The sequence below is a fragment of the Myotis davidii genome, unplaced genomic scaffold (genome assembly GCF_000327345.1).
Source record: "Myotis davidii unplaced genomic scaffold, ASM32734v1 scaffold993, whole genome shotgun sequence".
In the NCBI taxonomy this organism is placed as follows: domain Eukaryota; kingdom Metazoa; phylum Chordata; class Mammalia; order Chiroptera; family Vespertilionidae; genus Myotis; species Myotis davidii.
Genome location: NW_006285483.1, coordinates 2,238,543 through 2,249,566, shown reverse-complemented (window position 1 = coordinate 2,249,566; position 11,024 = coordinate 2,238,543). Strand labels below are relative to the sequence as shown.

At 58.6% G+C, this 11,024-nt stretch overlaps 1 protein-coding gene across 1 annotated transcript in view; it reads right to left on the bottom strand.

The window, feature by feature from the left end:
• Positions 1-11,024, bottom strand: part of BZRAP1 (benzodiazepine receptor (peripheral) associated protein 1) — a 25,595-nt gene that overhangs the window by 8,133 nt on the left and 6,438 nt on the right. Inside the window, 14 exon segments of the mRNA XM_006756226.2 lie at positions 3-428; positions 989-1,193; positions 1,511-1,750; positions 1,833-2,207; positions 2,545-2,696; positions 2,859-3,689; positions 4,818-4,927; positions 5,271-5,386; positions 6,573-6,745; positions 7,335-7,539; positions 8,350-8,370; positions 8,769-8,819; positions 10,171-10,275; positions 10,525-10,647. Of these exon segments, the coding sequence (XP_006756289.1) occupies positions 3-428; positions 989-1,193; positions 1,511-1,750; positions 1,833-2,207; positions 2,545-2,696; positions 2,859-3,689; positions 4,818-4,927; positions 5,271-5,386; positions 6,573-6,745; positions 7,335-7,539; positions 8,350-8,370; positions 8,769-8,819; positions 10,171-10,275; positions 10,525-10,647 (3,133 nt within the window).

Here is an 11,024-nt window from a genome sequence, read left to right as displayed (position 1 = left end):
TCGTCCAGCAGCCTGGGTCCCGCCGTTGCTGAGGAGGCGGCTGCAGTGTTCGCGGGGATCTGGGGACCGCTTGCGGTTTGGGGGCTTCTCGGTCGAGCCACTTCCTCTTGCCCAGCTGCTTCCACCAACTAGTCCTGCCATGTCCTCCAGGTGGTCCCCGGCACTGCAGGGCTCAGGAGACAAGGGACATGGTCCAGGTCTTTGAGGATGACTGCTGTCACTGCCCAGCTCCAGCAATGCAGGCTCCCGCGGGCTGCGGTCCCGGGAAGAAGAGCGTGCCCTAGGCGCTTCCTCCTCCTCTTCCTCCTCCTCCTCCTCCTCATCCTCCTCCGGAATGCTAAAAAGCTTCTTGCTGCAGAACTGCTGGAGGGGCAGCTCCAGGATCTGCTCCAAGATCTCCTCGTCACTGTCAGTCTCAGAGAAGGGCTCTAAATGGGGGAGGAGGGCAGCAGGGAAGAGAGGTCCATGGGAAAAAAGAAAGAGCTGTGACCTTTGCCCTCAGATGAGAGCAGGGGTTACAGGTAACCTCACAGCCCTCCCTTAGCTTCCTCCAAGAGGAAGGACGAGAGGTGGGGATGGGGGTGGCCCAAAGTCACTGGTGTGTCCAGGACAGAGCCAAAGACAGAATGAGGGAACACACCCAGGATATGGCTGCCCAGATGCTCAGGGCCCTGAGTGACAGGAGCAGGCAGTGCCTGTAATAGCAGAGAGGACTCCCCACTCCTTCCCCAGTAGCTCCCAACACAGGGATCTCAGGCGGCCAGGGAGCTGCATCTGGTGGGCTGAAGCCAGAGAAGGTGCCGCAAAGAGCTCCTTATCCTCCCCTTTCTTCCCAGGAGGGCAGAGGTCAATCCTGAGCCACTTCCTATCTGGGGCTCAGGACAGGGCCCAGGCCACACACCTAGAAAGTTGCTGGCACTCACTGGTGGCTGGAGCAGCTGCTGACACATGGGGTAGAGACCCCTGGAACCCCAGGTCTAGGGCCCACCAGCCTCTCCTCACCCCATTACCTTGGGCCCATTCTCCCTGACACTGATGCCAGCAACCTGCTTCTGGAAAGAGCAAGCCCTGGAACCCAGCGCCTCTTCCTCCTCTTCTTCCTCCTCCTCTTGGATGTCTGACAGATCTGAGTTTCGGCCATGGTCCCCAAGGGAGTTCACCAGACGCACCCCAAGCTCTGCCATGTCCTCCTTCTGCAAGAGGTGAGACAAACGAGGTGGTGGTAGGGGGAAGGGCAGAGAAGGACTCAGGGTGGGGCACCCTGGCAGGGTCAGCCCCAGCCAGAATGAAAGGAACCCCTTGGCAGAGGGAGAGGGTCGTGTCCCAAATGGGGGTATACACAGCGAGGGGGTGGAGGAGAAATCTGGGAAGATACAGTGGCAAAGAAATAGACAGATACGCAGCACAGACCAGAGCACAGAACCAGCAGAGGGGGCCAAGCTTTGGCTGACAGGAGGCAAGGAGGCAGGCCCGATTCTTTAGGTGGCACAGTACATCCCTAACCCCGTACCTCAGCCCTGGGCCTCAGCCCAGCCCCTGTGTCTCCTCCAAGGCTGGCCTCAGCACAGGGCACCTTCAGGGCCGGTGCCCCCTCCGTGGCGCAGGGTGCCAGGCAGGCCTCTCCCGCGGTCCCCTCAGCCTCGTCCTGGGCCAGTGAGGAAGCTGCAGGGCCAGGGGCTCCCTCCCCCACGGCTGGCTCTCTGGCCCTCCTGTCATCCGAGGTGCCCAGCACAGCTGCCCCGGCCTCCTCCTGGAACGGAAGGCACTGAGGAAGGGCCCCAGCCCCGGCCCTTCTCCCAGCCTCCACCTGCGCCCCCTGCCCAGTAGGGTACCTGGGAGCAAGGTGCTGTGGGCTCCTCTTGGGATCCTCTTGTCTCTCTGGGATGGCTTGCTGCAGGAACTCCATGGGGCTCTCTAGTTCCATGGGGCTCGGGGCATCGGAGGGGAGAGCTGGGGTCTCCGGGAACTGGAGAGGCTGGAGCAAGGGGCGGCCTGGCCTCTGAGCCTGGCCGTGGTGAGGGGCAGGAGACCCTGGCCGGCAGGCAGGCCGCAGCCAGGGCCGGGCCCACGGGAGCTGGGAGGGAGTCGGCCGACTCGCCATGGGGAGACATGGTGCGCACGGCCACCTCACTGCACACCTGCAGCAGCTGCAGCTGGGACAACTCCACCAGCACGCTGCCCGCTGTGGGTGAGGCCACCTCCATGATCTGCAGGGTAGAGGGAGCACAGGACGGGAAGGGGAAGCTGGGATGACCAAGTGTGAGGACACAAGGACCGCGGTGATTCGCACTGGCCAGGCGCCGTGCTGAGCCCTTGCCCTGCCTGTCTCATTTAATCCACCTGGCACAGGGCTTCAGTGCTAGGATGGTTTTTAGAATCCCAGTTACCGAAGCCCATGCTCTTAACTAATCTGCTACCTAGGGCCAAAATGCCAGGGGCTGGGCATCACTGTGCCAGGCTGGGGAGACTAGGCCTCAGAGCATGGCAAGGAGAGACCCACCTCCTGGTCCTAGGGTACAGATGGACAGAGTCACCAGGCCGTACCTTCTGCCCATCCGCATAAATGGCATAGCCTGTGACGCGGACGCCATTGGAGGTCCCAGCAGCATCTATGGTTACGGGGAGCCAGCTGATGATCAAGATTCCAGGAGAGGGCCCGGGCTCAATCTGCACATCCAGGGGGGCATCGGGAGGGCCTGGGGGGAAGAGACACAGACCCAGTAATGCAGGACACTCACCCCTGAAGATACCGCCCACTTTGCCACTTCCCTGGAAATGCTAATAACAGCAGTCTCTCCTTTCTCTACCCCCCAGTGCCTGGCCTACTGGGTGTTCAGTCAGTGTCCAAGCCTGCAGACCTGCTGGGAGTGTTGTGAACTGCAGGGTGGCAGTCCGCTGCTCCGGCCTCTCCCAGCCTGGTTCCCAGGATCCGCCAGGTAGGAGCTGAGCCTCCACGTGGGCCTGATAGAGTGTGCCAGGCCGCAGGTTGCAGAAGGTGGTCCAGTAGGTGCTGGGGCGGGCAGGGGGGCATTCTTCCCCGTTGAGGTAGATGGCATGAGCCAAGTTGCTATTGCCGGGCACCCAGGTGATCTCAGCAGAAGTGGCTGTCAGTCGATGGACGCGTAGCTGGGTAGGTACCACCCCGGCCCTGGCACCCATGGCCAAGCAACAGCGCAGAGGGTCAGAGCTGCCCCGGCTGGTCAGGGCCTGCACAGAAACACGGAGCGGCCCCGCCCGCAGGTCCAGGTTTTCAAGCACAGCCTTGGGGGGCGCCCCAGGTCCCAGGGCCTGACGCAGCTCCCCATTCACGCAGATCTGGTAGCCATGCAGCTCCACTCGCTCAGGAGGCGGCTCCCAGGCCAGCACCACGCTGTGGGCCAGCTGCTTGAGGACGGCCAGATGGCGGGGGTAAGGCACAGCATGGGGCTCGCCCAGGCCTTCGGGTGAGGGGCTCAGACTGAGTTCATCCCCTGCAGCCTCCTCCTCTGATCTGGGCTGGCTGCGTCCCCCGACACTCTGGTCCCCGCTACTGCTGCCACCTCCACCACCGCTCAGGAAACTCAGTTCAGGGCCTGAACTGTGGGACAAATCGGCCAGCTCCGAAGCGAGGGAGGTCAGGAGGTCATCGTCCGACACGCGCTCTACGAAATTGGAAGGAACCAGGCCCCTTCGGCCATCCATGAGCTCCCCTGGCGACGGGAGGGCAGGGAAGGGAAAGGCAGAGAGGAGGGAGAGAAAAACCAGTCCAATGAGTGCATCTTAGCCATGGTCAGTGGGTGATCTTAAGGATCTGATTCAAATCAAGGTTTGCCTGTCAGTACTTTTAAAAGACAAGAGCAGTCGAGACCTAGATTAGGGAGTTACTGTTCGTTTTCGTAAGTGTGATCACAGTACTGCGGCCATACGGCACAGGGCTCCTCATTTTTAATGTGCGCGTGAATCACCTGGAGGTTTGTTGAAATGCAGATTCTAATTCTGTCAGGTCTGGGTGAAGCTGAGATGGTGCGTTTCTATCTAGTCCGGAGGTGACACTGATGCTACAAGGATGTAGGCGGATGTCCGTGCTCTGAGGAGGTGCGTGCTGAAGTATGTTCCGGATGGGATTAGAGGCAGGCCCGGGGCCGGGAGCATGACTGGCGGTCAGTCTAGGCAGCGACCAAAGGTCAGTTCTGTCGCCTGTGCCAGCTCCCCTGAACACTTGACCACCAAGTATTGTAACATGTGCTGTTGTTTATTTGAGGGACGTCAAGGAAGGAAGGAATTGGGCACACAGCATGTCATGTCAAGTAATCTGAGAGAAGGAGAAATCCCCAGGCCCTGTTGCCCAGTCTCAATAATGGGGCATCTGCCTCAGTTGCCTGGTCTGCCCCCTGGAGAACTGCTCTGAAGCCCACCCCGTGCCTGGGCCTGATTCCTCCTCCCTACACCCAGCTGGAGTCCAGCATCAGATCTGTGCTGCCTGTCTGACCTCGATGTTGCTGGTGTTGAACACTGCCATGTGCTGTCTGCCAGCACAGAAGTGAATTCAGTCAAAATCCCGTGTCACTGTCTGTCATCTGCACTGTGCGAGGCCTTGGCCTGACCTGCAGTCAGACCAGCTGCCCCTTTCCCAGTACCCTTCCTCTCCTTCCTTTCCCAGTACCCTTCCTCTCCCCTGCCCTACAGGCTGCCAGGTCTCTGCTGCCTTGTAGGTGAGTCTGAAAAGTGACGGGGGCCGAGCCGAGCATGCTGGGGAGAGGGTATGGATGGGTGGAGGTCGTTGGGAAGAAGAGCTTAAAAGCAGAGGAATGGACAGAAGGACCCCACCACCTTCCTACCTTCAAAAAAGCCATCCTCATCCATGTTGCCATAGATGTAGATATACTCGCCAGCAGTAAGCGGAAGTTCTGCCTCTGGATTCTCATTGGGGCCCTCGAAGGGGTTGTAGCTGTTGGAAGAGGCACAGAGGAGGAAGAGGAGGAGGGAGGAGGAGGAGGAGAAGGAGGGGGGGAGGAGGAAGAGGAAGAGGAGGAGGACTGTGACCTACATCCTACCTCCATATCTCATTTCCTCTCCCCACTGCCCCAGGCCTTTATGGAGACTTGGTTGTCCACCTTTAGCCAAAGAGATTGCTCACTACACCCACCTTGGCCCAACTAGGTTAAGAGCACATGTTCAACTGGGATCCCTGTACCAACCCCATCTTCCCCAGATGCCTCTGTCTTCTCCAGACCCCTTCCTCCCACCCACCCCACATGCTGGGGGGATAGGGAGCAGGGTGAGAGGCCCACCTATAGCGTGCTAGGAAGACCTGGATCCTGGCTCCTCCCCGGCTGCCCTCTGGTGCTGCTGGGAGCAGGGAGACGGTGTCTGCCTCCAGCTCCTCTACCTCACTAGCTGTGTCCACCTGGGGGGAAACAGAAAGGGCCAGTCCTCGCCATGACCCAGGGCCAATGGCCAAGCAGGCAGGTGTCCAGGCTGAGCCAGAGGAGGACCCTCTGAGAAGGGAAAAGGAGTACAAGGCCCATAGCAATGAGCCCCGCTGTTTTCTAAATCCACTCCTGAGCCAGCAGATCCTAGCAAAGCCCAGCTGCTGCAGAGAGAGGGAGTGGGGACAACCTGGGTCCCTCCTGGAGCCCTGACTTCCACAGGAAACGACCACCTTCCCCACCGGAGAGGGGGCCGGCCACACTGGCATGGGTGGGTGTCCAGTGGCAGTTGTCTCCTTAAGGTAAAAACACAGCAAAGCACTCGAATTATGAACAGGTGAAGGCAAGGAGGCAGAAGGACAAAGAAGTCCCTTTGTGCCTTTGTGAGAAGAGCACTGAGCACTGGGCATCCAAATCCAGCACCACCACTCTGTCCCACAAGGGGGCAGTAGAGGGCCGGGGCTGGGTTCTACCTCTTCCCACAACCTGGGGCCGCAGGGCGGCTCCAGCCCGCCCCTCCACGTTCTGGAGTTTGGGAGGTAGGAGGTGATTGGAAGAGTTGGGAGTGATGCCCAAGAACTCGGTGATAATAATACTGTAGCTGCCACATTGAAGTATTTAGTGTGTGCTCTGCACTGAGGGAGGCACTCGCCTTATATTTTTTTCATTTAATCCTCATCACAAACTTACAAGGCAGGTTTTATTAGCTCCAAAATCCAAACAAGGAAACCAAATCCCAGAAAGGGCCTTGCTAAGACAACACTGGGATGGGAATCGCGGAACCTGTGCTCTTTCTCACACGCCCATAGCTTCTGCTGCAGCCACTCTCATGCACAGTCTCATTATGTGGATCCTGGCGCCACGGTACCTCCCTCCGGCCAACCCAGGACTTCTCTAGGGCTTCCCTGAGCCCCAGAGGGGTGGGGCTCCAGGTAGGGCCTTCAGGGTGGCCCTGGAGACCAAGATGGCTCCTCCTTGAGTTCCCTGCGGACCAGGAGGAATCTACGGGGCCTTCTCTCCCAGGGCCTGGCTCCACTTCCCAACGTGGGACCCCTCATAGGCCAGAGGTCACCCAACTCCTGGGGACCCCACCGAGGTCAGGGCCACCTCCCCTCTCACTTTGAGGAGGCAGAGCCAGTACCCAGGCCCCTCCCCAGCACTGACCTCAGGCGTAGGGCATGACTTTGGGCTGTTGTGGATGGACTCAGAGTGAGAGGAGTTGGAGAGAGACTCTGCCTTCTTGGCTGTCCTTCGAGGGACCCCGGGAAGGGGGGCAGGGGCAGGCTCAGAAGACTTTGGGGTGCAGCGTCCTGGGGAGCCCGGCGGGAGGTCAGAGTCTAAAGAAAAGATGGCACATGGGTGGGTGTGGGGTCTGTGGCCTGAAGAGAGACCAGGGACCAAAGTCCAGCTGCTTGGATCATGGGGGTCAGGCCCGCCATAGCTGGGTTTCCTTACAAGAAGGGAAATATTTGGGAAAACCTACTGAGTAGAGTTAGAGGAACTTTACATATATTATTTCACATGATCCTCAGAGCAGCTTGATGAGGTGTACCGAGTTTTTCTTTTATTATAACTTAGGAAACCAGGGGCCCAGTGGTTTAGCAGCAAGCTCAAAATGACATGGACTATTGAGTGAACAGAGTTGGGACCCTCAGGTCTGACGCCCAACTCCCTACAAGCCCACCCTGCCTGCCATCGAGTTCTAGAGCCCAAATCCCGACCACGAACACAGAGGTCTTATTGGAGGGAAGGAGCAGTGGCCTGAGACACCTGGGCCAGACTCGGGGACAGTCACTCCAGACCTGGCTCTAACTTGCTGTGCGACTTCGGGTGAATTGCTAGCCTTCTCTGACCCTGAACTTTCTGCTCTATACAAATCCCCAAGCCTGGGGATTCCAGGCTCATGGCACTGGGAGTCTACCTTACCTTTGGGGCCGGATCCCCGGCAGGGCTGGGGGTTGGAGCAGCAGCAGGGGGGTGGTGGGCGATCCCCAAGGGTACTGCAGCCCAGGGCTGAGGTGAGCAGATCCAAGGGGCCAGGGTGCAGGCGGAAGGCCTGGAGTTCCTGTGCCAAGAGGCTGAAGCGTTCTGTTTGGCTGCGGCACTGCTCCTCGAGCTCTCGAACCCGGACCTGAGCCAAGACCTACCATGAGCCACCAGGCCCGGCAAAGCTGCCCAGTCCCAACCTGTGCCATCTCCACAGAGCCGCACACAGGCTTCAGACCACATCGCCCAGCCCCTAGGCCTGGGTATCAATCCTGGGCCTGGCTGCCCCATTGCCCTTAGTAGTGTTTAAGCTAAGGGTAAAGTGCTGGAGCTGTCAGGCATCACATGACTCTCCTCCAGAGAAGAGCTGGGCCAGCATCACACTCAGCACACCCTCTCGCCCCAGGCAGCGGCACTTCCTGCTTCTGGCTGCTTTCTAGGCCAAAAGGGATGGCTCCCATCCCATCACTACCACCAAGATCAGCTCCGGAGTTTTCCTGGCTCCACTGCTTGTCACCCTCCCACAGTCAGTGACCCAAATCCCTGCCTTCAGAGAGGTCCCCAGAGAGACCACACACGGGAGCTAGGGACATCTTGTGACAAGAACGAGCCAATTCTCAAGACCTCTTCGTCAGGTATTCTGAGAGTCACAACCTAAGGGGCCCTCCCCTGGCCAATGTCAAGAGGATCATGGGTTGGGCTGATGATGAACTTGCTCATGGGCTCAGCGGCTAGGCTTTAGAGGAGGGAAGGTCCCATGTCTGCCAGGTGTAGTAGCAGGTCTGGGACAGGGAGATGGCCCACATGTCCTGTGGGAACCTCAGCCCATCTACAGACTCTCAGGCCTGCTCCGGTCACTCTTTGCTCTGTTGAACATGAGAGTTGGGACCACTTGGGCCTGAGGGAGGAGATGCAGCTCACTGGGCCAGGGAGGTGGGAGACTGGGAGGCTGTACCTGCATGGAATCCAGGGTAGACTGTGGCAGGAAAGAAAGCACAGAGGAGAGATTAGATCCTGAGACAGTGTGTCATCACCCAGAGAGGGAGAGGGAGAGACAGGGGCCCAAGTGGACACCCTCTGGCCAGCTCCCTGGACTGACTGAGCAGTTCCTATATTGAAGGCTATTTCAAGGTGAAGGGACCTCTGGGAGGGGGGAGGAGGGACGGGGGGTAATGAGACTCCTGCCACCAGACCCTGCCTGGCTGTGCCCTAGCCTGAGAAACAGGCCAATGGTGGAGGGGATTCTCCAGGCACTAGCGTATTTAAGGGCCCTTCCTGCAACCCCACACCCCACACAGTCCCCTCCAGCTCTCCCTGAACTTCCCCTGCCTCCCCCGCAGCTGGTGTTGCTGGTGGCCACCTCCAGGGACTTACCTCCAGCAGCTGCACGGCCCCTTCATGTTCCCTCTTAGCTTCTGCCTGGGCCTACAGGTGGGAGGAGGCAAAATGCTGGAGGGGAAGGACGAGGAATGGGGGTGGGACAGAGGGAGATGGAAGGGAGGGTAGGGAGGATGGAGGGCAGAAAGAGGTGGAAGGAAGGGGAGACGCAGAAGGAAGGGGGGCTGAGGGTTCCTCTCTTTCAGACTCCTAACCCTGAGCCATACCTTAGGCCGGAAGGCAATTGGGTCAAGGAGAGGTGGGCCTGATGCTGTCTCTCTTTCCGGGGCATCCACCCTCCAGTTTCCCTCCTATCTCTCTGGGAGCTCCTTCTCAGTCTCTTTCTCCTGCTCCCCTTTTGAATGTTGGGGTGCTATGAGCCCACTTTATACTTTTTACTCTCTCCCAAGAGGCCCCTCTAGTCAAATGACTAGACACACTAATGACCCCAAAACTACCTTTAAGACCACCTTCCCCATGACTCCAGACTCATTGATCCAACTGTCTATGAGCATCTCCACTTGAATGTTTAACACACAACCCAAACTTGGCCAAGACAGAACTCAGAACTCAGGACTCCCTGCCTGTCAGGTCCTGGGGAGTGAAAGCCCCACCCTTTATCAGGGTTTACTCAGCAAACGGGTAACAGAGTGGAGACTGTCATTGTACGACTGGAATCCGTGGAGTCTTGTTGATTCTATCTCAAAATACACTTCAAATGCATCCACTTGTTTCCACCTTCACTGCCTGTTCCGTAGTCTAGATGGCCACTATCTCCCACCTGGACCCCTGCAACAGCCCCAACACCTGATGGCCCCGCTCCATGCCCACTCCCCCAGCCCATCTTCCACGGCGCTGCCAATGTCACTTTCTAAAATGATGAAGTCACATCATGCTGCTCCCTATTGGGGACCTTTCAATAGCTTCCAACCACTCAGAGAGCAAAATATCCAAACTCCTTCAACAGCCTTGAATGCTCAAGGTGATCTGGCTCCTGCCTGCCCCTGCTGTTCTGTCCCTCCAACTACGTTCCAGCCACTCTGGTCTGGATCCCAACCTCTTTCCCACAACAGGGCATTGGCACTTCTGGTCCCCTACCTGGAGTGCTCTTCAGCTGGCTCCTTCGTGACCTGGAGGTATTAAAACCTCCCCTGCTGACCTAAAGTGGTCCCTCAGTCACTCAGTCACATAACCCTACCCACCTCCCCCACTGGGATCATCTCAATCACAGATCAGCTTATTTGCTGATTGGTCAGGGACATGGTCTTTGCCCACTGTCCCCCAGCACCTGGCACATAGTGGGTGCTCACTAAATGCTTGTTGGATGTGGATGACTAGGCTGAGGTCTAGCAACCTCCCACTCTTCCAGCACTCTGCCCCCTCAACACCCTGTCCCCACCTGCTGCAGCCTCCGGACCTCCTCCTGCTTCTCCTGAAGGCTGAGCTGAGCCTGCTCATGCTCCAACTCCAGCTGCTGCCGCCGCTGGGCCACCTCCCGCATGTGCTGGAATACAAGACCCTGTGTCAAGGCCAGAGATCCACCACCATTTCTGTAAGGATCTAAGATGAGGGGGGCTCAGATAACATGTGTTCCAGATACCCTCTAAGGCTACAAAAGGAAAGGGGCTCGTGGCTCCAAGACTGGGCCTGAGACCCCAGTGCCCCACAAAGGGCACATTCTACTGTCCCACTGTCCTCTCTGTGCCAGGTACCAATACGCTCCCCTCCTCCCCCGCCAACGCAGCCCTCTCACCTTCAGCACCTGCTCCAGGCTCTCCAGCTTGCTCTGCAGGCCCTGGCTCTTGCGAAGGGCCAAGTCCCTCTCCTGTGTCACACCCAGGAGCTGGTCCCTCAGCTCTGCATTCTCCCACTCCACCTGGAGAGGGGGGAGTGGCAGGGAGCTGGGTGTGTGTGTGAGCCTTGTCCCACCAGCTCCTTCACCGGGGAGAACAGTACCCTTCCTACTCCAGTCCCGTTCCAGGTGTGGAGGAGACAGCCCCTTGCCAGGGGCCAGGGCCCTCGCAGGATCCCAAGCCACACAACACCTGCGTGGAGTGGCTACCTGGTCCTTCTCCGTGGCTCTCCCACTGAGCCGGGAGTTCTCATCCACGAGGCGGGCATTCTCATTCTGGGCTTCTCTCAGCTGCAATTCCTGAGAGACCAGAGGAGCTCTGGGGAGGGAGCCTGGCACCCACATCCCTCCCCTCTCCACACAGAGGACCATGCCCTCCCAGTCCGGGCCTTCCTCCACAC